Source organism: Pituophis catenifer, unplaced genomic scaffold (genome assembly GCF_029215685.1).
Source record: "Pituophis catenifer annectens isolate HBS135680 unplaced genomic scaffold, rPitCat1.0.hap2 SCAF_8, whole genome shotgun sequence".
Classification (NCBI taxonomy): domain Eukaryota; kingdom Metazoa; phylum Chordata; class Lepidosauria; order Squamata; family Colubridae; genus Pituophis; species Pituophis catenifer.
In genome coordinates, this window is record NW_027256888.1 from 80,260,330 (window position 1) to 80,287,005 (window position 26,676).

Genomic DNA, 26,676 nt, shown 5'->3' on the forward strand with positions numbered 1-26,676 from the left:
TTCTTGTCAGGAAGTCACAAAAGGGGATCACATGACCCCAGGACACTGCAACGGTCATAATTATGAGTCAGTTGCCAGTTTTGACCACGAGATTGTGGAGATGCTGCAACGGTAGTAACTTTGAAAAACGGTCCTCCGTCACATTTTTTCCAGTGCCGTTGCGACTTTGGTCCCTAAGCGAACTGTTGTAAGTCGAGGACTGCCTGTCCATAACTCACAACATTTGCATGCTTCCTCCCCACGTATTTCATCACTCGCCTCTCTCTCAGAGGCCATGGGGTTTGTAGTATTAAATGAACGGGCATTCTTTTTTCTACTTCCTGGCTTGTGCAAACTCAGGATATCGGGTTGAGTAAACCATGATTCAGTGAATCGTGGGTAAAAAGAAAGGGTTGGGAAAAGGGAGCTTGTGTCACTAGCACAGAGGTCTGCAACCTTAAACACTCAAAGAGCCATTTGGAGCCGTTTCCCACAGAAAAAAAAACACCGGGAGCCACAAAACCTTTCCCGTGCCTGACGATTTCTTGAGCGGCCACAAAATTAACATATGTAGTTGAATTAAACGTTCTGTTTTCTTCTGAAACTTTTCTTTTCTTGGATTTATCCATGGCTGGCCTACCGGGGGGTTGAAAAGCTCAATAAATCACATGCCGGTGGGTGTCGCACATTGGCGGCTGTGACGCATATTTTGAGTGACAGGGAGCCGCAGGAGAGGGGTGAAAGAGCCACATGCGGCTCCAGAGCCGCAGGTTGCTGACCCCTGCGCTAGCAGGAAACTATTAGTAATTTAGATGTTGCCACGAGGGCTGGGGATTATGGAAGCATCTGGCAAGCACCAGTTTAGAGAAGGCTGCATGAGCAATGATCGTTTGATCCTGAACATATATACCAGATGTCAAGATTTTCTATCTCGGATCATCTTGAAAACAGTTTAAGCAGAATCAGACTCCCTGGATGCTTGGGGTGGGAGACCACCAAGAAACTACATTAAAGTGGAAATTAAGAAATTAAGTCGTGCCAAATCACTTCTTATGTTGCTGCCAAAAAAATATTCCCTTACATGAAGAGGCTCCCATGATATCCCAGGAAACAAGCTGGAGTAAAAAAAAAAAAAAAATTTCCCCTTTCAAACCAAGCTGACGTTGATTTATTCATCTTGGTAACTTAGCTTCAAAAGTTGCAAAATTCTCTCGAAAAACTGAGTTTCCCCCTTTCTTGGCTCTTCATGCTGGAGGGAGAAAGAATCTTTACAGCTGCATCAGTTGCAGCACCAATTCATTTTGAGCGGATATTTATTTATTTAAATCTTTGGATGGATGGATGGATGGATGGATGGATGGATGGATGGATGATGGATAGATAGGGTAGGATGGATGGATAGTTAGTAAGTAGGGATGGATGGTAGGTAGGTAAGTAGGTAGAGATGGATGGATAGGTAGATTGGTAGGTAGATAGGTAAGTAAGGTATGGTAGGTTGGTAGGGATGGATGGATGGATGGATGGATGATAGGGAGGTATTGTACATAGGTAGGTAGAAATAGATAGATATAGATGGATGGATAGATATGTAGGGATGGATGGATAGGTTGATAGGTAGAGATGGATGGATAGGTAGATTGGTAGGTAGATAGGTATGGTAGGTAGGGATGGATGGGTGGATGGATGGATGATAGGGAGGTATTGTACGTAGGTAGGTAGATATAGATAGATATAGATGGATGGATAGAAAGGGATGGATAGATGGATAGGCTGGTAGGTAGAGATGGATGGATAGGTAGATTCGTAGGTAGATAGGTATGGTAGGTAGGGATGGATGGGTGGATGGATGGATGGATGATAGAGAGCTGGGAGGTACTGTAGGTAGGTAGATAGGAATGGATGATAAATATAGATTGGATGGATGAATGGGTAAGTAGGTATGGAAGGATAGATAGGTATGGATGGATGGATGGATAGGTTGGTAGGTAGATATGTAGATACTGTAGGTAGGTAGATAGGGATGGATGATAAATATAGATTAGATGGATGGATGGGTAGATTTTGAGCGGATATTTATTTATTTAAATCTTTGGATGGATGGATGGATGGATGGATGGATGGATGGATGATGGTATGGATGATGGTATGGAAGGATAGATAGGTATGGATGGATGGATGGATGGATGGATAGGTTGGTAGGTAGATACGTAGGTACTGAAGGTAGGTAGATAGGGATGGATGATAAATATAGATTAGATGGATGGATGGGTAGATAGGTATGGAAGGATAGATAGGTATGGATGGATGGATGGATGGATAGGTTGGTAGGTAGATACGTAGGTACTGTAGGTAGGTAGATAGGGATGGATGATAGATAGGCAGATAGATAGATAGATAGATAGATAGATAGATAGATAGATAGATAGATAGATAGATAGAGGTAGGTAGGTAGGTAGGTAGGTAGGGATAAATAGGTTGGTAGGTGGATGGTAAATAGGTACTGTAGATAGGTAGGGATGGATGATAGGTAGGTACTGTAGGTAGGTAGATAGGGATGGATGGATGATAGATAAATAGGTAGATGGAAGATAGGTAAATAGGTAGATAGAGATAGAGACGGCTGGATGGATGATAGACAGATAGACAGACGGACAGACATACACACACATGCAGCCCAAGGTGGCAGATATGCACAATGCTCTTTCCTTCTCCTATTTTCCCCACAAAAACAACCCTGTGAGGAGGGCTGGCACTGGTGCGCCTCGCGACCTGCCCTACCACGAGCATGCAGAAGAAATGGGCCTCCCGTAAATGGGGGGGGGGGGGAAATAAGTCTCACCCCAAAAATAAGCCCTAGGGCAAGGCTGGGCAAATGTGGCCCTTTTACAACCTGTGGACTTCAACTCCCAGAATTCCTGAGACAGCCAAGCTGGCTCAGGAATTCTGGGAGTTGAAGTCCAAAGGTCATGAAGGAGCCATATTTGCCCACCCCTGCCCTAGGGCTTATTTTGGGGCCCAAAAGAAAATAAGACCCGGTCTTATTTTCAGGGAAACACTGTGTGTGTGTGTGTGTGTGTGTGTGTGTGTGTGTGTGTGTGTGTGTGTGTGTAAAAAGAGTTCACAAGGTTCATTTAGGACTAGATAGTGGTCGTAAGACGAGGAGTACTGTATTTTGGAAAACGCTGGCCGTTTTCTTGGATGCTTGAAGGCCGCAGACGGAGCCCTGTCCATCCGCGTCCACTCAGCTGGCTGCAACCCGTCCTGGAACAGATGTCCCCATCAGTCACTCTCGCATTGCTTGGTCAGGATGGGCCGGGCCGGTATTCATTTCCACTGCCGTCGGATTGCCTAGCCCTGTTTCGCTCCTGCGGCCAGTGGGGTTGTGGGGGGGTTAGTGGAAGCGTGTCTCGGCTCTCGGCTCTGCGGTGCTTCTGGCGAGGTGGCCGCGCCGTTCGCTGGAAACCTCACCGATGTCCATCTCCATGCAAATGACCAACTTGCTGTAAGTCGGCCTTCGGTTCCTGATCTCGGGGGGTTTTTCCCCCCCCCCACCTTGGAAAGTCAATAAAACAAACTGGTGGGATGCTAAAAAAATTAAACTGGCCTATGCTGGGATGAGTGAAGGGAAGTACACGCCACCGCGTTCCTTAACTGGGGGGGAAAATGTGCATGATGTAAAAGTTTCTTCGCCGTTTTATGAATTTTGCTTGCAAATAAGCGGTTTTGAAAAGCAGAAAAATCCTGGGGGTCCGTTCCTTTCAGTGGATTCTGCACAGGTAGTCCTCGATTTACGGCCGCAAGGGAGCCCAATATTTCTGTGGTTGAAGTGAGACCTTTGTCCAGTGAGTCTTGCCCCCCATTTTACAACCTTTCTTGCCTCAGTTGTTAAGTGAATCGCTTAACCGGTTGTTAAGCGAATCTGGCTTCCCCGTTGCTTGTCAGAAGAAGGGTCGCAAAAGGGGATCGCGTGACCCCAGGGCACCGCAACCGGTCGTAAGTATGAGCATCTGGATTTTGATCATTGTGACCACGGGGATACTGCCACGGTTGTAAGAGTGAAAAATAGATCATAAGACCCTTTTTTTCCCCCAGTTCCGTTGGCAACGTCGAACGGTCACTAAAATGAAGCGTTGTAAGCCGAGGACTACCTGTGTTGGTTAAATTATTTCCGTATCCTCAACGTTTTGGAGACCAGTTGGAACAACCTGCAATTTAAATTTTTAAATTTAAATTTTTAATTATTTGTGTGATTTTATAAATTGGGTGTTTTAATCTGTGTTTCGGCCAAAATATTTAATAATTTTAAGGGATTTTTTAATATTTGTATTATCTGTATTTTATCTTGGCTGTTCACCGCCCTGAGTCCTTCGGGAGTAGGGCAGTATAGAAATTTGATAGATAGATAGATAGATAGATAGATAGATAGATAGATAGATAGATAGATAGATAGATAGATAAATTTCTTGAAAAGGTTGATGTGTTGAAGAATTTGGGGGCTTCTGGTGTACAATAACCTTTGTGCAGTTACGAGTGAATTGTGTATGTGGGTCTGGTTGCTTGGCTGATTCTGCAATTGCAGTGTCGCCCTTTCAATGGATTCGTGACCTACTGGATTTGTGTGTGTGTGTGTGTTTGACAGCGTGCAATCTATTGTGTTGAAGCCAAGATGGGTAAGACGTGTGACTGGTTTTGTGAATTCAGCTTAGCTGTAGAACGGACTAGAAATTTGCTAGGCTGTCTTTCTGTGATGCCTTGTGCGGGGCATGTCAAACTTTGCTTTTTAACTTTTGGTGCTTGCAAAACCTCCCTGAGCACAAAAAAAAAATAATGAAATAAAATAAAATTCAGATTTAACTATTTAGCTCTTCTTTCAAGCACCATAACTTTTCCTTAGGGAGGGCCTGGCGTTGACTTATTTATAAACACCGTTTTTTAATACCGTTTTCCTCATTAAAAGAATTGCAAATTCCTTTAAAGGCTGCGTGTTTTCCATAGATTTAGCCCTGCTCCTCATATTTATTTGATATTTTTTATTTAAAAAAAAAACCCAATTTTTGTGCATTAATTCTCTTGTGGTAACCTGATCAGATAGGGCCCAATGGTAAATCTGGACATTGTGTGCTTAAATAAGAACATTGATAATTAGAGCAGGGAAGTACACAAATTGTACCGAAATCTTACATGAGCTTTATAAGTGGGTCGGTTAACTCAGCCATGGAAATCCTACCATCAGAGCTTCAATGTTCTAATCTAGAGGAACATTAAGTGAGAGTGAAATGTCTAAAAATTAGGAGGAGTCTGGTAGCATCTTCCTTTTTTGATGAATCATTCATGGGATGGGATGGGATGGGATGGGATGGGATGGGATGGGATGGGATGGGATGGGATGGGATGGGATAGAGTAGAGTAGAGTAGAGTAGAGTAGAGTAGAGTAGAGTAGAGTAGAGTAGAGTAGAGTAGAGGAATGGGTAGAGTAGAGTAAGTTGGAAGTTGTGAGAACTTCATCACTGAAGACTTTCAAGAAGAGACTGGACTGCCCTCTGTCTGAAATGGTGTAGGGTCTCCGGCTTGGGCAGGGGGTTAGACTAGATGACCTACAAGGTCCCTTCCAACTCTGTTAATCTGTAAACGGTGGACAAAGGCATGAAGCAAGATCAGATATTCTCCACATTTGTCCCGGATGGGTTGTGTCTTCGTCGCCTAACGTTTCTGGATGGTTCTAAAATTCCTTTTGGGTTTTTCGCCGGACAAAATATGACTTACCAAGGAGAGGTATAAATAGGAAGCATCAAGCCCCACCCAAGAGAAGAATCTTAGATCTTGCTTCACTTCCATGAGTTGGGCCATCTTCGGATGTCCTCAAATTTCCTTGGACAGCAGGGTCTCCTCACCCAAGGCCGAAGGGTAAAACTTTGCTTGGATGGGGGGAGGCGGGCATCCATGCCCTTGGCATCTTTCCCAAGCATCCCGATAATGTCCATCAACGTCTCAGGCTACCTTGCAGATGGCCACAATCCATCCCGGAGACCTTCACGATGAGGTGTCCTCTGCTCACATTAAAAAAAAAAAAAAATGGAAGAAGAATCCAGCTAACTAAACCATAATCTCAGGGATCTGTCCTCAATCTGCGCCACCAGGAAGGAGCCTGGTGGCACAGCAGACTAAAGCACTGTTAACTGTTATTAACATCAAGCTGCCTGCCATGACTGCGAGTTTGAATCTCACCAGGCTCAAGGTTGACTCAGCCTTCCATCCTTTCTAAGGTAGGTAAAATGAGGACCCGGATTGTGGGGGCAATAAGCTGACTTTGTATAAATATACAAAACTATGAAGGCTATTGCTTAACGCATTGTAAGCCGCCCTGAGTCTCCGGAGAAGGGCGGCATATAAATCAAATTAAAAAAATAATAATCTACAACCGTTCCGTTTAGTGACCACTCGAAGATACAACCAGGCCTGGGGGGAAAAAGTGACTTAGGATTCCTCCTAAATCACAGCCATCACAGCAGCACCCATAAGTCGCATGATCAAAATTTGGGAGGCTCGGGAACCAGATAGTCCTCGACTTGTTCATTTAGCGACCGTTCAAAGTTATTTTGCTTATCAGAAGGCCGCAAAAGGGGTTGACACTGCAACCGTCATAAATAGGAACCAGTAGTTGCCAAACGTTTGAATTTTGATCACAGGATCATGGGGGAAGCTGCTAAGGTCATAACTGTGGAACACGGTCATAAGTCACTTTTTCCAGCGCCGTTGTGGGTGCAGCAAAATTTGACAAACTGACTACCTACAACGCCATGACCGCGTTGCTAAGATCATTCACTGGAAATTGTGCCAGAAGTTTGGATTTGAGTACAGCAAAAACCACTGGGAACATCAGGTTGAGAAAGTTTTAGAGAATGAGAAACTCAAGATCTTGTGGGACTTTAGGATTCAGACTGACAGGCACTTGGTCCACAACACACCTGACATAACAATAGTTGAAAAGAAAAAAGTGTGGTTCATTGACATTGCAATACCTGGTGATGCACAGATTGAAGATAAGCAGCAAGAAAAAATCACAAAGTACCGGGACTTGCAAATTGAAGTTGAGCGACTGTGGAAAAAGAAATCGTGTGTTGTCCCGATTGTAATTGGAGCCCTCGGAGCAATACCCAAAGGGCTACCCCGCTATTTAGAAATCCTAAATTTGCCGGACTTGAACATTTTGACTCTACAAAAAACCACCTTACTCGGAACAGCTTACATCCTCCGACGATACCTTAACAGTTCCTAGGTCCTTGGTTAGGACTCGAGCTGCTGAGCTATTAACCAGCCTCAAAGGCTGTGAATCTCACTAAAGATTAACCAATAAATAATAATAATAATAATAATAATAATAATAATAATAATGATGATGATGATGATGATGATGATGATGATGATGTACTTGGTTGATACTAAGGATGCTGGCAGCAACCTGTATCTACCATTAGCACCAATATTTGTGATGCATTTTTGTTCAGTTGTCTGAGTTTCATGTTTGATGAATAAAGTATATAATAATAATAATCCGATCTTAAAAAAATTCTCCCTCTTCATGCTGAAAATGTCACTTTTTGCTTTGTGTATATTATTATTATTATTATTATTATTATTATTATTATTATTATTATTATTATTTACTTTATTCAATTGACTGTTTCATGTTTAATGAATAAAGTAAATAACAACAACAACAACAACAACAACAACAATAATAATAATAATAATAATTAATAATAATATACACAAAGCAAAGAGTGACATTTTCAGCATGGAGAGGGAGAAAAGTTTTTAAGATTGGAGCTTCCCGAGCTGGTTTATTTTTAGCCACCTCGTTTCACCCGTTGAATAACAATTTAGAGCATGCCAGGCATGGCGATGTTGGGCAGATTTCTCTTTCTGTTCTGCTTAACAACGGCTGCCAAAAAAAAAAGGGCATAAGATCAAGTTGAGTTTACACCCGTTAACGATGGACCCACTGGAGGTACAGTACTTGCGACCCAGGTTCAAATTCTCATGGTCGCCTCACAGTCCCCCTCACGGTCACGTGACTGACGGTGCTTCAGGCCCCGGGCCGTGATCTGAAACCGTTGATTCGCTGAATGACTGTGCTGTTCGCTTAATGACCACCACAAAAAAACGGTTTAAAATTGTGACCGAACCACCCGCTTTGCAGCCGTCCCAAGTTACGACTGCGAAGGGCAAGCGCCGTTACGATCGTAACTCGAGGACTACCTGTAAACCTATGGATTCTTGATCAGTTCCAGAGAACTGGCCAGTTGGTGTCTTTATTTATTTATTTATAAATTTAAAGGTAGGTAGATGTAGATTAGATAGATAGATAGATTGATTGATTGATTGATTGATTGATTGATTTGGGAAAATTGGCCAGTTGGTTTCTTTCTTTCTTTCTTTCTTTCTTTCTTTCTTTCTTTCTTTCTTTCTTTCTTTCTTTCCTTCCTTCCTTCCTTCCTTCCTTCCTTCCTTCCTTCCTTCTTTTTCTTTTTCTTTCTTCCCTCCTTCCTTCTGTCCTTCCTTCCCTCCATTCTTCCTTTCCTTTCTTTCTTTCCTTCTTTCCTTCTTTTCCTTTCTCTCTTTAGTCCTTCCTTCTTTCCTTCTGTCCTTCCTTCCCTCCTTTCTTCCCTCCCTTTCTTTCATCCTTTCTTTTTCTTTCTTTCCTCCCTCTTCCTTTCCTTCCTTATTCTTCCTTCCTTCCTTTCTTCCTTCCTTCCTCCTTCTGTCCTTCCCTCCCTCCTTATTTCCTTCCTTCTGTCCTTCATTCCTTCATTCCCACCCCCTTCCTTCCTTCCTTCCTTCCTTCTTCTTTCTTTCTTTCTTTTTCTTTCTTTCTTTCTTTCTTTCTTTCTTTCTTTCTTTCTTTCTTTCTTTCTTTCTTTCTTCCCTCCCTCCCTCCCTCCCTCTCCCTTCCTTCCTTTCTTCTTTCCTTCCTTCCTCCCTTCCTCTCTCCCTTCCTTCCTTCCTTCCTTCCTTCCTTCTTTTTTCTTCATTTAAAAAAAGAAATTTGGGAGAATTGGGCAGTTTGATGTCCTTTCCATCGCAACTGAAGTCCAGCCCGTTTTTGCAAGACCATCCCACCCCCTACCCATCAAGAAGGCTGGGGTATCGTAGAGTGACACTCGTCTCTAGAACTTACAACCTGACTCGGTTTCCCTGTGCCACCCTGACCTTTTGAGAGTAATCTCTCTGGCCCCTGGCCCTTCAATGGCTCCAATGGGGGGTGAGGGGTGGGATATCATTCCATTTAGAAGTATTTCGAGGTTCCAGTTACATAAAATACAGGAAAGGTGTAAAAATAGCTCCCTCAGTGACTCCGGGTGTCAATTCAACTAGGAGCCAAACGCCGTCTCCTTTTACAACGCTTTGCAGGCTTTTGATTGGCTGGCCGGGCTCCCCCTTAGTTTGAGTTTTCCAAAGTTGAAAAACTGGAGTCAAAGATTACTCAATCGGTTTAATTTTAACAAGCTGGGTTTGAGTTTCCTTCGCCTCCTAGCTTGGAAGAGAAAACCGACTTTACTTGCAGGCAAGGAACAAAAATCTCTTTCGTTATCAATCTGACACTGATTTGTGGATCAGCAGCCAGCAGATTAAAGAGATCCGTTTGCTCCACACCCCTCAATCCCACCAATCAGAGCTATGGAAAACACACAGAAATACACCTTGTGCCCATCGGCCCCAGTTAGGCGTAAATTCATCCTGAATTTAATTCCTTCTTCGAAGCAACAACACAAAGAATTACTCCTCCACTGGTTGCATTAAATATGAAGTATCCTATGCAGGGGATTTCCAGGTGCTTTTAACCATGATTAATTTGCAAGCTTTGTTTGTTTGTTTTTCTTAGTCACCACGGGCATCTCGGGCTGATTGATTTCTGTATCGTTTTCCAAGCTCAGAACACTTTACAGTAAAAAGAGAAAAAACATGGTCTTTAAAATTCGTATCATAACCTAGTTAAAGAAAACAACTGCATGTATAAAAATGCAAACAGGGAATTCAAACACATTTGCTGATCAACTAAATAGGGATTTCGGAGAGCCAAAGCAAGGAGCATAAAAATATGTATGGATATACAAGTATTCCTTGACTTACGACCTCAGTGGAGTCCAAAATTTCCTGTTGTTAATATGAGACATTTGTTAAGTGAGTTTTGCTCCCATTTTACGACCTTTCTTGCCACCGTCGTTAAGTGAGTCACACGGTTGTTAAGTGAATCTGGCTTCCCCATGGTCTTTGCACGCCAGAAGCTCGCAAAAGGGGAATCGCGTGACCCCGGGACACTGCGACCGTCATAAATACGAGCAGAGTGGCCAAGCGTCTGAATTTTTATCAAGTCACCACGGTGAATGCTGCAACGGTTATAAGCAGGGGTGGGCTACGAGGCTTCGCAGGGGTTTGGGAGAACCTCTGGCTAAGATTCTGTGCAGTTCGTGAGAACCCCCAAATCCCACTCCTGGCTGGCCCCGCCCATCCTGCCCCTCCCATGAGTCCCCATGCGGCCCATTTTGGATGCAGGTAAATGCAGGGCGCGTATGGAGGCTCAAGGAGGGCAAAAAGCTGGCCTACCGGAAGTTCGGGGAAGCCAGAAACAGGCCCATTTCCAGTCTCCAGAGGGCCTCTGGAGCCTGGGGAGGCCGTTTTCGCCCTCCTGGAGGCTCGAGAAAAGCCTCCGGAGCCTGGGGAGAGCAAACCCCCCACCTGATGATGTTACCTACAGTAGTGGCTAAAATTGTGGAAACCTTTTGGGAAAAGTGTATTTTTGAGGTTTGATGGCTAATAACATCCCTTTTTGGGGGGGGGGGAGTTTCAATATAATCCTATTCCACTGCTGGAATGGCCCAGACCTTAACCCAATTGAAAATCTATGGTTCTGACTGAAACTTGTTAGTCAGAAGCGACCCAGCAATAAAACCCAGTTAATAGAAGCCATCATTCAATCTTGGTTTCACGTTGTAACAGCTACAGAACTAAAAGATTTGGTTCACTCCATGGGAAGACGTTGTAAGGCCGTCATTCATGCTAAAGGTTACCCAGTTTTAACTGACATGAGGATCATTTTTGTATATCTCGTTTTTTTCTACGTGTTTCACTTTTCCTATTTATATTGTAACTGCCCTTCTAACAGCAAATCCTTCATGAAAGTTACTGCATTACATTCTTGATTAAATGATCTTTCCACTGATATATAATTTTATGGTACTACTCCAAGAAAAAGTGGTGTTATTAGCTAGTTTTAGAAAATACACTTTTCCCAAAAGGTTTCCACAATTTTGGCCACTACTCTATTTTGGTAATGATACATCTGCAAGAAAACCGCCGACCTCTCAGAGACCACCCAGGACCCCCTAGGTAGAGTTTCTCCAGGACTATCAGCAGCAGAAGTAGCTGGAAACGTGATTTCTGCAGAATTTAAGATCCAGGAACTTGCAAAATGCTTCCCTTCCACTTAGGGATCTGCGAGTCTTGCATTCTGAAAAACTGATTTTTCAAGTGGAATCAAAACCTCTGTTCCTTTGATAAGGAGAAAGAGAGAGACAGGATTGGGGGTTTTTTTGGGGGGGGGTGGGGAAATAAGGAAGAGGATGTAGCAAGGAAATGGTATCCAGTTGTGTAGCCGGCTAATCGGAAGAAGGTGAATTTGGGATTCAATTCAACCAATGGGGTGGGATGGGAATCAGCTGCCTGGGCAATTCCCAGCATAAGAATTGATTGTAATTTATTATAAATGACTGTGAGCAGCTTAGTGGCTTGCCAGGCAGTGGAGAAGTGAAAGCAAAAACACAGCTGGAGAAATTGCCTTTTCCATCACCGGGTCAGAAAAGCAAAGAAATGGAAAGTGGAACAACAAGGGAAGGGAGGCAGTTTAGAGGAGGAGGGAAGAAGCTGGGGTTGAGGAAGGAGAAAAATCCATCTATCCCATCATTCTGGAGAGAAGGAAGGAGATAGTTGAGGGAGGGAAGGAGGGAGACAGAGAAAAAGGAAAAGAAAGAAGGAGAGGAGAGGGAAAGAAAGGAAGAAAAGAGGGAAAGGGAAGGAAGGAAGACAGAAAGAAAAGAAAAAAAGAATCAAGATCAAGGGAGGTACTAATACCACTCTATAAAGCCTTAGTAAGACTACACTTAGAGTACTGCATCCAGTTTTGGTCACCACACTATAAAAAAAGATATTGAGACTCTAGAAAGAGTGCAGAGAAGAGCAACCAGGATGATGGGACTGGAGGCTAAAACATACGATGAACGGTTGCAGGAACTGGGCATGGCTAGTCTAGTGAAGAGAAGGACCAGGGGAGACAGGATAGCAGTCTTCCAATATTTGAGGGGCTGCCACAGAGAGGAGGAAGCGGGATCAAGCAATTCTCCAAAGCACCCGAAGGCCAGACAAGGAATAATGGATGGAGACTGACCAAGGAGAGATTCAACCTGGAAATAAGGAGAACTTTTCTGACAGTGAGAACAATCAACCGATGGAACAGAAGTGGCCTTCGGAAGTTGTGGGAGCTTCATCAATGGAGACCTTCAAGAAGAGACTGGACTGCCCTCTGTCAGAAACTGTGTAGAGTCTCCTGCTTGGGCGGAGGGTTGGACTAGATGACCTACAAGGTCCCTCCCAACTCTTGTTATTCTGTTACTTACAACATTTTTTCCCCTCCAAAACTATTGAGAAGGGAGGGGAGAGAAAAAGGGAGCACCGTCCCGCTGGTGACCTAAATCCTCTTGGTTAATCTGTCACTTGGAGACCTCCTTCCTCGCTGACATTTTGTCATTTGAGCTGAAGGGTGTTGTAACTTCCAAGGTTTCGTTTCCAAGGCAGATCGAAGCTCAGCTCCATCTCCGTTTGAAGGATAAAGAGATGCTGGAATGGAACGTGGCCTAATGGAGGGGGGTGGTCTTTTATCAAGGAGGGCCCCCTCCCCCTTCTGTGCTGCAGCTGCCAAAAAGGCTAATAGACTTCCATTATGCCTCAAGTGAGGAAGTGTTTCTTTGACCATGGCAACTTTAAGATATGTGGACTTCAGCTCCCAGAATTCCCCATTCAGTTCTCAGATTTCCCCATTCAGCTCCCAGAATTCACTGTTCAGCTCCCAGATTTCCCCATTCAGTTCTCAGAAATCCCCATTCAGTTCCTAGAATTCCCCATTCAGGTCCCAGATTTCCACATTCAGGTCCCAGGATTCCCCATTCAGGTCCCAGAAATCCCCATTCAGGTCCCAGATTTCCACATTCAGTTCCCAGAATTCCCCATTCAGGTCCCAGAAATCCCCATTCAGGTCCCAGATTTCCACATTCAGTTCTCAGATTTCCCCATTCAGCTCCCAGAATTCCCCATTCAGTTCCCAGAATTCCCCATTCAGGTCCCAGATTTCCCTATTCAGTTCCCAGATTTCCTCATTCAGCTCCCAGAATTCCACATTCAGCTCCCAGATTTCCCCATTCAGCTCCCAGAATTCACCATTCAGCTCCCAGAATTCCACATTCAGCTCCCAGATTTCCCCATTCAGCTCCCAGAATTCACCATTCAGCTCCCAGAATTTACTATTCATTTCGTATATTTTCCCATTCACTCCCAGAATTCCACATTCAGTTCTCAGATTTCCCCATTCAGCTCCCAGAATTCTACATTCAGTTCTCAGAAATCCCCATTCAGTTCCTAGAATTCCCCATTCAGGTCCCAGATTTCCACATTCAGTTCTCAGAAATCCCCATTCAGTTCCTAGAATTCCCCATTCAGGTCCCAGATTTCCACATTCAGGTCCCAGATTTCCACATTCAGTTCTCAGATTTCCACATTCAGCTCCTAGAATTCACCATTCAGCTCCCAGAATTCCCCCATTCAGATCCCAAAATTCCCCATTCGGCTCCCAGAATTCCCCAGCCAGCAGAATTCTGGGATCTGAAGTCCACATATCTTAAAGTTGCCATGGTTGAGAAACACGGAACAAAAGGATTGTTCCCAGGAAGTGATAGTACCGCTTTATCATGCCTTCGTGTAAGACCACCTTCGGAATACAGGAAGTCCTCAACTTACGACCACAATTGAGCCCCAAATTTCTGTCGCTAAGCAAGACAATTAAGTGAGTTTTGCCCCTTTTTTTTGCCACGGCTGTTAAGCGAATCCCTGCAGTTGTTAAATAAGTAACCAGGTCGTTAAGCGAATCTGGCTTCCCCATTGACTTTGTTTGTCGGAAGGTCGCAAAAGGGAATTGCGTGACCCCCGGGACACTGCAACCGTCATAAGTACATGCCAGTTGCCAAGCATTTGAATCTTGTTCACATGCTGCAACGGTTATACAAAATGTGAAAAGCAGTCAGAAATTAACTTCTTTCCATGCCGTTATAACCGGTCACTAAATGAATGGTTATAAATTGAGGATTATTTGTATTGAGTCCAGTTGTGGTCACTGTGATACAAAAAAGATGCTAAGACCTTAGTAAGAGCGCAGAGAAGAGCAGCAAAGAGGATTAGGGGTCCGGAGGCTGAAATGTACAATGTCCGGTTAAGGGTAACTAGGTTTACAAAGAGAAGGACTAGAGGTGACATGATTAGCAGTCTTCCAATATTTGAGGGGCTGCCCCAAAGACGAGGGGGTCCACCTAGTCCCCAAAGCACCCAAAGGCAGGACAAGAAACAATGGATGGAAACTAATCTAGGAGAGAAGCAACCAGGGCAGAGAGGGCACGTAACTTGGGTGTCCTCCTGGACGCACGGCTGTCTTTAGAAGAGCATTTGACGGCCGTGGCCAGGGGGGCTTTCTATCAGGTTCGCCTGATACGCCAGTTGCGCCCCTTTCTGGATCGGGACTCCCTATGCACGGTCACTCATGCCCTCGTTACTTCCCGCCTCGACTACTGTAACGCTCTCTACATGGGGCTCCCCTTGAGGAGCACTCGGAGGCTCCAACTGGTGCAGAATGCGGCCGCGCGGGTACTTATGGGGGCGACATGGCGCTCCCACGTGACACCTCTCCTGCGCGAGCTGCATTGGCTTCCAGTGGTCTTCCGAGTGCGCTTCAAGGTGTTGGTTCTCATCTTCAAAGCGCTCCATGGCTTAGGACCCAGTTATTTACGAGACCACCTTCTGCCTCCGATAACCTCCCACCGGCCAACACGCTCCCACAGAGAGGGTCTCCTCAGGGTGCCGTCTGTCAGGCAATGTCAGCTGGCGACCCCCCGGGGAAGAGCCTTCTCTGTGGGGGCACCCGCCCTCTGGAATGAGCTACCCCCAGGGATACGACTAATCCCGGACCTCCGGACCTTCCGCCGGGCCCTGAAAACTTTTTTATTTCAGCAAGCCGGGCTGGGTTAAAATTTTTAATTGGGTGAATTTTTATGGGTAAGGGGTTTTAAATTGGAGAAGCCTAAGATAATTTAATTTTGTTTTAATATATTTTAATATTTGTATTGTGTGTTTTTAATCTGGCTGTTCACCGCCCCGAGTCCTTCGGGAGAGGGGGCGGTATAAAAATTTAATAAATAATAATAATAATAATAATAAATAATAATAACCTAGAACTAAGGAGGGACGTCTTAGAAGAATTAGCCAGTGGAACAGTTTGCCACCAGAAGTTGGGGTGCTCCATCACTGGAGATTTTCTTTTTTGAAAAAAGTTTTTTATTTTTAAACCAAACTTAAAAGGAGGAGCCTTGATAGTACAGTGGTCTAATGCACCCTGTTATTAACCAGCTGCCTGCAATTACTGCAGGTTCGAATCTCACCAAGGCTCAAGGTTGACTCAGCCTTCCATCCTTTCTAAGGTAGGTGAAATGAGGACCCAGTTTGTGGGGGCAATAAGCTGACTTTGTATAAATATACAAAAGTATGAAGGCTATTGCTTAGCACGTTGTAAGCCACCCTGAGTCTCCGGAGAAGAGCGGCATATAAATCAAATTAAAAAAAAAAAAACATAAAACAATTATCATCCATTACAATTACAGAAAGTGTATTGATCGGTTACAAATCTTTTGTGCTTAATCCTCTATCCAACATTTTCTTATTTAACAGTTTATTACATTATTATTCTCATTTACCAATTATTTGACAATAGCTTATCCTCCATAAGAGAAATGAACCCCTCTTTATATATTTTATTATTTTATCCATTTCATGTTTCATATTTCATTTCCGTGCTTTCTTGTCTAAAATAAATCCCATATCAAATAATATTGTTTGTCTTCCTGTTCCCTAATTTCAAATGTCAATTTACTCATTTCAGCACACTCCAAAATTTTCTTAATAACATCGTCATTCCCTCTAAGGGAACTTAGAGATCATCCAGTCCAACCCCCACCCCCTCTGCTTAACTGCAATCAACCCGAACTGAGCAGAATTGATTATACAATCTTTTGACGATCCGCTGGATATCTAAAAACTTTTTCTCTAAAAACACCCGTTGTGACAATACGCACAACGCATAGTGGATTTTTTTTTTTTTTTAAATCTGTCTTGGCTATTTCCTGCATGCAAGCCAGACTTGCGTCTTCGGAAATGACTCACAATGTTTACAAATACTCAGATGACAATGGTGTGCAGTGTTTGTGTGGAGGGGTGTGTGTGGAGGGGTGTATTCAGTGCTAAGTTTTGTGGCCCACAAATGACAACTGTTGTTTGTTTTGATCCTGGCTGGTTGAATATTTGTGTTTCCGGGTGTCTCTGAGGCAATTCATAAATACACACAAACACACAAACAACCAAACACAAACACACACCGACTCACAAACACACCCCTCCAGTGTTTTCCCAACGATGCAACGAACGAAGCAAGCTGAGGCTGAAAAAGGGTTCGATTGGCACTAGGTGCAAGATTGTAGTTGGGAAGGAGAGATTTACTCCTACGTGTAACGTCATTGAAGGAGAAAAAAGGAAGCGGATAGCCTTTTTATTTTATTATTTTAAATGCCTTTTATTGGAAGAGATTGGATAGCCAATTTGCCTGGAACGGTCGAGGGCCGTGATGGCGAGCCTATGGCACGGGTGCCACAGGTGGCACACAGAGCCATATCAGTGGGCACGCGAGCGTTGCCATAGCTCAGCTCCAGCATGCATGTGTGCGCTGGCCAGCTGATTTTTGGGCCTTTCGGGCCTACCGGAAGTTGGGAAATGGGCTGTTTCCAGCCTCCAGAGGGCCTCTGGGTGGGTGGGGAAGGCCGTTTTTGCCCTCCCCAGGCTCCTAGAAAGCCTCTGGAGTCTGGGGAGGTCTAGGGCAGTGATGGCTAACCTTTTTGCCGTCGCGTGACAAAAGCAGGGGTCACACGGGGGGGGGTCGTTTGCTTGCGTGCCCACACCCATAATTCAATGCGCCCTGCCCCCTCCCCTGCACATGGAACACCCCCCGCGCTCCCCCTGCTTTTGGCACGTGATGGCACAGTGGGCCCGTTTCTCACCCTCCCCAGGCTCCAGAGGGTTTCTAGGCGCCTGGGGAGGGCAAAAACAGCCTTCCCCAACTCCCCCGGAGGCCGGAAATGGCCTGTTTCCTGACTTCCGGTGGGCCCAGAAGGCCCGAAACTCAGCTAGGGCAATCCTCGCACGCCATAGGTTCGCCATCACGGCTCTAGGGTTTCCTGCTCAAGCAGGGGGTTGGACTAGATGACCTCCAAAGTCCCTTCCAACTCTGGTTATTCCGCGTTCTGTGGAAGACAGAATGGAGTTTGCCGAGCGGCATATCGCGGAGAATCTTAAACCGATCCGGGAGTGACTGGTTACTAATCCCATATAAATTTATTTAATAAATTAAAAAAAATAATAAATCAGTGAATTCTGATCCTAGCCCAGGTGTGCACAGATGCCAATTCAGCCTTGCCTGCTCCTTTAACCGGCCTGGTGATAAATATAACCAAAGCCCTACTGAGCTGGGATCCAAGACAAATCTTTCAACCGCTGTTAGGCCTCGGCCCTTCCTTCCCGGCAGGTGACAGTTGCCAAGTTAAAAAATAGCAGAGGTTGAAATCGCAACCAGCTGGAGCCTCAGAGTTGAACTTTCCCCTTCTTTAAATAACACCCACCAGCATTCCTCAGCCTTTGGGTCACTCGTTTTGGAAACAAGATGCCATACATACACCCTCCCTCCCTCCAAATTCTGCTTTGCAGCTTTCCTCTTTCCTCTTCTCCTCTCTTCTTCTCTTCTCTTTCTCTTCCCTTCCCTTCCTGTTCTCCTCCCCTCTTCCTCCTCTTCCCCTTCTTTTCCCCTTCTCCCCTTCTCTTTTCCCTTTTCCCCTCTCATTCTCTTTCTCTTCCCCTCCCCTCCCTTCTCCTCCTCTTCTCCTTCTCCTCTTCTCCTCCCTCTTTTCCCCTTCTCCCCCTTCTTTCCTTTTCTCCCCTCCCCACCCTTCTCATTCTCTTCTCTTTCTCTTCTCCTTCTCCCCTTTCCCTCCCCTCTCTCCCTCTTGTCTCCCCTAGTCATGTCTCCCCTATCATGTCTCCCCTAGTCCTTCTTTTCAGAAGGAAAAGGGGAGGGAGGGAGGAAAGGAAGGAAGGAAAAGGGAGGGAAGGAAGGAAGGAAGCCCGCCAGCTTGGAAAAGAGAAAAGACTGATTCCCTCAAATGAGAAAGTCACTCTCATTTTATTTCATTTTACATTTTACTTTTTTTATTGTTTTATTTTTTTATTTATTTATTTTTATTTATATGCCGACCTTCTCCGGAGACTCAGGTCAGTTTACAATGCATTAAGCAATAGCCTTCACACTTTTGTATATACCTGCTTAGTAGGGCTTTCCCCCCCCCCAAGCGGTGTTCTTTTTTATACAAAGGCAGCTTATTGCCCCCACAATCCGGGTCCTCATTTTACCTACCTCGGAAGGATGGAAGGCTGAGTCAACCTTGAGCCTGGTGAGATTCGAACTCGCAGTAATTGCAGGCAGCTGGCAGCTAAGTGCTACTTTAACAGCAGTTTTTAGTCCGCTGCCCCACCAAGGCTCTCTCTTCCTCTCCTCTTATCCTTTTCTCCTCCCCTTCTCTTCCCTTTCCCTTCCTTTCTCCTCTCTCCTTCTCTTCCCCACTCCTTCCCTTCCTTTCTCCCCCTTTCTCTTCTCTTCCCCTCCCCTCCTTTCCCCTTCTCTTCCTCCCCTTCCCCTCCTTTCTTCCTCTCTCCTCTCCTTTCTTCCTCTTTTTCTTCTCTTCTCTTCTCTTCCCTCCCCTCCCCCTCTCCCCCTCATTCTTCTTCTTTCCCATCCTTCTCTCCTCTTCTCTTTTCTCTCCTCTCCTCTCCTTTCTTTCTTCCTTCCCCTCAATTAATTTTATTCACTTTTTGTCTGCATTAAAAAGGCTTTTTTGCCTTGATATAAAATTTGCCAGTTGGGGGAAAATGCTACCAAACCACAGTCAGTTCTCTTTTCCAATTGTTTGGGGGGGGGCATTCTGTAATCTCCCCCACACAAGAGAAACTTTTTAAAAATCACCCCAGATTTTAACAGATGAGAACGTATGGGGGTAAATCGAGATGCAGTGAGATTTGTGTTTCTTTGGCCTTGATAGCAGAACTCTTATTTTCAGATTAATTTAATTTGAGTAATCTGCTGGTGCCTACCTTTGTTCCCTTTATAGCAGGGGTCTCCAACCTTGGCAACCTTAAGCCTGGAAGACTTCAACTCCCAGAATTCCCCAGTTGAATTCTGGGAGTTGAAGTCCTCCAGGCTTAAAGTTGCCAAGGTTGGGAGACTCCTGCCCTATAGGACCCAGGATAAGGGAAAATTTCAGATCTGAAAGCAATTGAAATTATTCACAATAAGTAACTAAAAGGACATTTCTTCTTGCAAATCCCTTATATAGTTGGCCCTAGTTTTCCTAACCCCCTCTTTCTGGCATCCTACAAGGGAAACTTTAAAGAATGGGGCACATTGGCTAAAAAAACCCCTTGGAACTTTTCCCAAGGAAACGGCTTCTGGTGAAAAATCCTCTGGAAATTTCCATTCATTTCGGGCCGCCCATGGAATTTTCTCTCTGGGTCACAGTTCCTCTTTTGCCCGAGTGTCATATTTCTCCAGAATTTGGCTTAGAAAAGTGGTTTCCTAATCCAGCATTTCTCAAGCTTGACAACTTTACGATGGATGGACTTCAACTCCCAGAATTTTCCCGCCAGCATGTTGGCTGGGGAATTCTGGGAGTTGAAGTCCACACTTGCTGACTGAAAAATTCTGGGACTTGAAATCTACAGGTGCTGGCTGGGGAATTCTGCGAGTTGAAAGCCACGTTGGCTGAGGAATTCTGGGACATGGAGTTCAGATATGCTGGCTGGGGAATTCTGGGAGTTGAAGTCCAAACATGCTGACTGAAAAATTCTGGGATTTGAAATCTACAGGTGCTGGCTGGGGAATTCTGGGAGTTGAAGTCCTCACTTGCTGACTGAAAAATTCTGGGATTTGAAATCTACAAGTGCTGGCTGGGGAATTCTGGGAGTTGAAAGCCACGTTGGCTGAGGAATTCTGGGAGTTGAAGTCCACACTTGCTGACTGAAAAATGCTGGGACTTGAAATCTACAAGTGCTGGCTGGGGAATTCTGGGAGTTGAAAGCCACGTTGGCTGAGGAATTCTGGGACTTGGAGTTCAGATATGCTGGCTGGGGAATTCTGGGAGTTGAAGGATCCAGATTGTTGGGGGCAATATGCTATTTAGTATACTGTCTTTGGTGTAAGCCGCCCAGAGTCCTCGGAGAGTGGACGGCATAGAAATATGAATAATAAATAAGTCCACACTTGCTGACTAGGGAATTCTGGGACTTGGAGTTCAAACATCCTGCCTGGGGAATTCCGTGAGTCATGAGTGAGTAGGCAGCTATATAAATTTTTCAAAAAAACAAACAAACAAATAAATAAATAATCTGGGAATTGAAGTCTACATATGTTAGCTGAGGACTTCTGGGAGTTGAAGTTCAAACACGCTGGCTGAGGGATTCTGGGAGTTGAAGTCCACTTATTCTGGCTGGGGAATTCTGAGAGTTGAAAGCCATACCTAATGACCAGGGAATTCTGGGACTTGAAGTCTACTGCCCTAATTCATCCTGTTTGCCCTCTTCCCTCATAAAAGTTTTGATAATGAACATTTTTTTTTGCTAAAGGGGGAAATAGACGAAAAGTGGTGAATATAAAAACTTAACGGAAAGCCAAAAAAAGGAAGAAACTCCCTAGAAGAGGCCCTTTTAATGTACTTGGTGCCAAGTGTGGGTTGTTAATGGCCCTGGAGCTGCCTCACAGACCACCAGTTCCTCCCGTTCCATCATTAGACACGGAAAAAGGCTTTCAGAGCCAAAGGATCCCGAATTCAACTTTGAAATTTCCAGTATAATGCGACAAAAAGGAAGATTGTCTATTGTGTCAAACGCTTAATTGATGGAAGCCTTGTTCTGCATTCTTGAATCTAAGTAGAGAAGGAGGCCTTTGCAAAATTTTCTGGGCTTGGCAACTACTAGAGGCAGTCAAGCAAGATTTTTGGATAGGAAAAACCAGCAGGGATTTTCAGGGTTGTGGGAAATTGGAAATATATTTTGGAGAAAGCAATGAAATTCTTCTTGCATTGCTCCCCCAGGGGATTGTCTGGATAGGTCCATGTACTCATTAGAATTTATTTTCCTTCCCTTTCCCTTTCCTTTCTTCCCCTTCCTCTCCTTTTCCTATCTTCCTTTCCTCCCTTCCCTTCTTCCTTTCTTTTCCTTTCCTTTCCTCCCTCTTTTCTATCTTCTTTTCCTCCCTCTTTTTTTCCTTCCCTTCCCCCTTCCTTTTCTTTCCTTTCCTCCTTCTCTTCTCTTCCCTATCTTCCCTTTCTCCCTTCCCTTCTTCCTTTCCTTTCTTATCTTCCTTTCCTCCCTTCCCTTCTTCCTTTTCTTTCCTTTCCTCCCTCTTTCTTCTCTATCTTATTTTCCTCCCTCTTTTCTTCCTTCCCTTCCCCCTTCCTTTTCTCTTTCCTTTCCTCCTTCTCTTCTCTTCCTTTCCTTTCCTCCCCTTTCCCTTCCCCTTCCCCTTCTTTCCTATCTTCCCTTCCTCCCTTCCCTTCTTCCTCTTCTTTCCTTTCCTCCCTCTTTCTTCTCTATCTTATTTTCCTCCCTCTTTTCTTCCTTCCCTTCCCCCTTCCTTTTCTCTTTCCTTTCCTCTTTCTCTTCCTTTCAATTCCTTTTCTCCCCTTTCCCTTCCCCTTCCCCTTCTTTCCTATCTTCCCTTCCTCCCTTCCCTTCTTCCTTTTCTTTCCTTTCCTCCCTTCCCTTGTCCCTTTCCTCCCTCTCTTTTCTATCTTCCTTTCCTTCCTCTTTTCTTCCTTCCCTTCCCCCTTCCTTTTCTCTTTCCTTTCCTCCCTTTTCTTCCTTTCCTTTCCTCCCTTCCCTCTCTTCTCCCTTTCCTTTCCCCTTTCCTTAATTATAAATGGTTAGAAACCAGCAGTCAACAAGAGCATGTGCAGAGTGGAGGACATGCCTACCGCAGTTCCACAAACCTACAATTTTGCAAGCGGACTCCGAAGGCATAACTTTCCCAACGTTGTCATCGGTAGCAACAGCTGTGCGAGAAGTACAGTGATGCATGACGCACACACAGAGGCATCTCCTGGTGTTAACTCTCCTCTTGTCAAAGTCCTCGTTTCCAAAGTCCTAGCCCTCGCCCCCCCCCCCCAATTTTCTTCCCACAATAGTGTCCACGTGGCTCAGCCATCCATTTGCCGAACCCACAGCTTACCCCAGCTTTCTCTCTCTCTCTCTTTCTCTCTTTTTTTTTGCTCTGGATTCAATCCAAAACATTAGCAACAGAGATATATTTGGTTCCTTGGCTAATCGGGATTTTAAAGATATTAATAAACTCCCCAAACAGCAGAGATAGCCAGTTGCAAACTCTGGGAATGGCCTAGAAAACGTTGGAAGAATAATCTTAGAAATGCAGAGGGCGTACCGTTGGCATGGAACCCAAAAAACTGCTGCTTCTTATCTGCCGAAAATGAAACTTTCCAAAGTTTATTGTCTTTGGAGTTTGTCACAGCTGCTCTGAGCTGTTTTGAGCTTATCGGTCGTTCTCAGTGTGTTCCGAGAATCGAAAGATTGGAAGAGGGAGCTCAGAGGCCATCCAGTCCAACCCCCTCCCGGCTCGGGGCAGGATCTGCACATACAAAGCAGGGATATTGTTTTCTAGATTCCCCTGTTTTTAAAGCTGTGGTAAGGGAACTTTTAAGGACTTTTATGAAGCAGCCTATTCCGACAGTGGGCAAGTCTTATGGTTCTTTTCTTTCTTTTGTTTTATCGTTGTTTTATTTATTTGTATTCTGCCTTTCTTATCTTTACAAACAATCCAAGGAGGGGAACAGATCCCACATACCTTCCTCCTCTTATTTTCCCTATAACAGCAACCTTATGAGGTGGGCTGGGCTGAAAGAGAGGGACTGGCCCTCTGGTAACCCAGCTGGCTTTCATGACTAAGGCTGAACTAGAACTCACCAACTCCTGGTGACGGGCCGAAAGTAATTTGGCCAGCTTTTATTCTTAAGGCAGGACTCGAACTCCCAATCTTCTGGTGATTGGCCCAAAGTCACCCAGTCGGTTTTCATGCCTAAAGTGGGACTAGAACTCACCATCTCCTGGTGATTGGTCCAAAGTCCTTCAGCCAGCTTTTCTGCCTAAGGCAGGACTAGAATTCACCGTCTCCTGGTGATTGGCCCAAAGTCACCCAGCCAGGTTTATGTCTAAAGAAGGACTAGAACTCACCGTCTCCTGGTGATTGGCTGAAAGTCACCCAGCCACGTTTATGCCTACAGAGGGACTAGAACTCACTGTCTCCTGGTGATTGGTCCAAAGTCCTCCAGCCACTTTTAGCCTAAAGAGGGACTAAAATTTACCGTCTCCTGGTGATTGGCCCAAAGTCCTCCAGCCAGCTTTCCTGCCTAAGGCAGGACTAGAACTCACCGTCTCCTGGTGATTGGCTGAAAGTCACCCAGCCGTGTTTATGCCTAAAGAGGGACTAGAACTCACTGTCTCCTGGTGATTGGTCCAAAGCCCTCCAGCCACTTTTATGCCTAAAGTGGGACTAGAACTCAATGTCTCCTGGTGATTGGCCCAAAGTCCTCCAGCCACTTTTATGCCTAAAGTGGGACTAGAACTCACTGGCTCCTGGTGATTGGTCCAAAGCCCTCCAGCCACTTTTATGCCTAAAGTGGGACTAGAACTCAATGTCTCCTGGTGATTGGCCCAAAGTCCTCCAGCCAGCTTTCCTGCCTAAGGCAGGACTAGAACTCACCGTCTCCTGGTGATTGGCCCAAAGCTGCTTAACGACCGCTGTGTCCACTTAATGATGGCAGCACTCACTTAAATGACCTCCACCTAAAAAGTCATATCAGATTCTGCTTGGACTTGTGACCTTCAAAATTCAACAGTGGAAATTCCAGGCTCTGTTACAGTCAAAAGCCGAGGACTCTCTCTGTACATGAAACCTACCATATGGAGGTTTTTTTGGAACCCTGACACCATATTTCTTCCCCATATCGTCTCTTCTGGAGGTCAAACGTATCGAAATCCTTTCATTGTTCCTCATGGTTCCCCTTTTTTTTTTCATGTCTTTCTGGACGCTGGGGGTGTCCAGAACTGGCACAGTTTTGCAAGAGGCAACTGACCGAGGCAGTTGCTTCTCAGGATCTGGCTTCCGCCTTCCTGTTAATACATCTCAAAATAGCATCCGCCTTTTTAGCGCACAGAAATCTTTTGGTGGCCTCGTGTTCAAACTTGTATTCAAACCTAAAGCCACCTCAAGATAGCTGGACTTCCAACTCCCAGAATCCTTTGGCCGGCATGCGTGGCCTTTCAACTCCCAAAATTCTGGTCTGGAGAATTCTGGGAGTTGAAGTCCACCAGTGTGAAAATTGCCCAAGTTTGAAGACCATTGCAATATAGAACAGGGGTCTCCAACCTTGGCAGCTTTAAGACTTGTGGACTTCAACTCCCAGAGTTCCTCAGCCAGTCTTGAAGTTGCCAAGGTTGGAGACCCCTGATATAGAACATAGAGTAATAGTAGTTCCATGTTGATTTGGGGAGGGGGGCCGCTGTAGATTTAAGCCCCACAGGAGATCCCTGCAACCACCCAGATCTCTGAAGTTGACTCCCCAAGGACGCCCATTCATTTCTATAGGCCAGAAATCCGACTGTAGGGTCATGCAACCACATCTTCGCCAGCTGTATTGGGCTAAACATGCAGCCTTGTAGTGTCGATTATAATCCGTTTCCAGCTGTGTTAGCTGGTTGTGATGGGAGGTGCAATCCCAAGTACCCAGAGGGAATTTTGTCATGGAAGACATTTCCTTAAAATTATCTCAGTGACCTTAGTCCAGTTAGGCACACGTGTCCTCAGGTCTTGTCATCTTGGATCAATGCAGATGACCCCTATATAAGAATTCATTGGAGAAGACAGGAATCCAGACTATAGACTCTTCTACTTGGACAAGGGGTTGAATACCGTGTTCCCCCGAAAATAAGGCCAGGTCTCATATTAATTTTATCCAAGAGCTATAATTGCACTCAACAATGAACTAAAGGGCCACCATCAGTGAGCTGTTGGACAGTATTACTTGGTCTGTTGTGTGGATGTTTGGGTGGTTTAGGGGTGGGGAACTGTGGTGGGTGCGAGTGTGTTTGGGGATTGTTATATGTGTTGGACCTGGTCTTTGGGTGTTAAGTGAATTTCATTGTATGGGTATACTGTGTATACACGTACAATGACAATAAAGTTATTATTATTATCTGTATTCATTAAACATGAAACTCAAGTCAACTGAACATTCAAAAATGCATCACAAATACCATTGACTGGTGCTAAATGGTTGATATGGGTTGCTGCCAGCGTCCTAGGGATCAACCAAGTACCTTCTTAAGATGTACGATGTTCCGAGTAGCGCAGTTTTTTTGCAGTTCCGCTGGGGTTATTGCAATTTGCTGATGTGTTTTATAAAATTCTTGGACATGGTACCAAGTGCCCCGATGACAATGGGTATCACTGTGACATGCTTCATCCATAGCCGTTTAGTTTGGATGGCCAGGTCGCGATAGTTCATGATTTTTTCCAGTTCTTTTTCTTCGACCCTGGCATCTCCTGGCACCGCGATGTCAATAAATTGTACGTTTCAGTTTTCGACAACTGTGATATCTGGCGTGTTGTGTTCCAAGTGATGATCTGTCGTCGTCTTCTTCTTCTTCTTCTTCTTCTTCTTCTTCTTCTTCTTCTTCTTCTTCTTCTTCCTCTTCCTCTTCCTCTTCCTCTTCTTCATGTTCCAAGTGATGATCTGTCGTCTTCTTCTTCTCCTCTTCCTCCTCCTCCTTCTTCTTCTTCTTCCTCCTCTTCCTCTTCCTCTTCTTCTTGTTCCAAGTGATGATCTGTCGTCTCCTTCTCCTCCTCCTCCTCCTTCTTCTTCTTCTTCTTGTTCCAAGTGATGATCTGTCGTCTCCTTCTCCTCCTCCTCCTCCTCCTCCTCCTCCTTCTTCTTCTTCTTCTTCTTGTTCCAAGTGATGATCTGTCGTCGTCTCCTCCTCCTCCTCCTCCTCCTCCTCCTCCTCCTCCTTCTTCTTCTTCTTCTTCTTCCAAGTGATGATCTGTCTTCTTCTTCTTCTTCTTCCTCCTCTTCCTCTTCTTCTTGTTCCAAGTGATTTGTCGTCTTCTTCTCCTTCTTCTTCTTCTCCCCCTCCTCCTCCTCCTCTTCCTCCTCCTCCTCCTCCTCC

At 44.9% G+C, this 26,676-nt stretch overlaps 1 protein-coding gene across 3 annotated transcripts in view; it reads left to right on the forward strand.

The window, feature by feature from the left end:
* The window catches only part of RNF24 (ring finger protein 24), a 74,788-nt gene that overhangs the window by 22,049 nt on the left and 26,063 nt on the right, over positions 1-26,676 (forward strand). Inside the window, exon 1 of one of the 3 annotated variants that reach the window (XM_070948384.1) lies at positions 3,360-3,481. The exons of 1 other annotated variant lie outside the window; for it this stretch is intronic. In XM_070948384.1, coding sequence (XP_070804485.1) covers positions 3,450-3,481 — 32 coding nt within the window. In that variant the 5' untranslated portion in view covers positions 3,360-3,449. Of the gene's footprint in view, positions 1-3,359; positions 3,482-18,629; positions 18,661-26,676 lie in introns of those variants that run through there. One more of the 3 variants, XM_070948388.1, reaches the window with a different exon arrangement.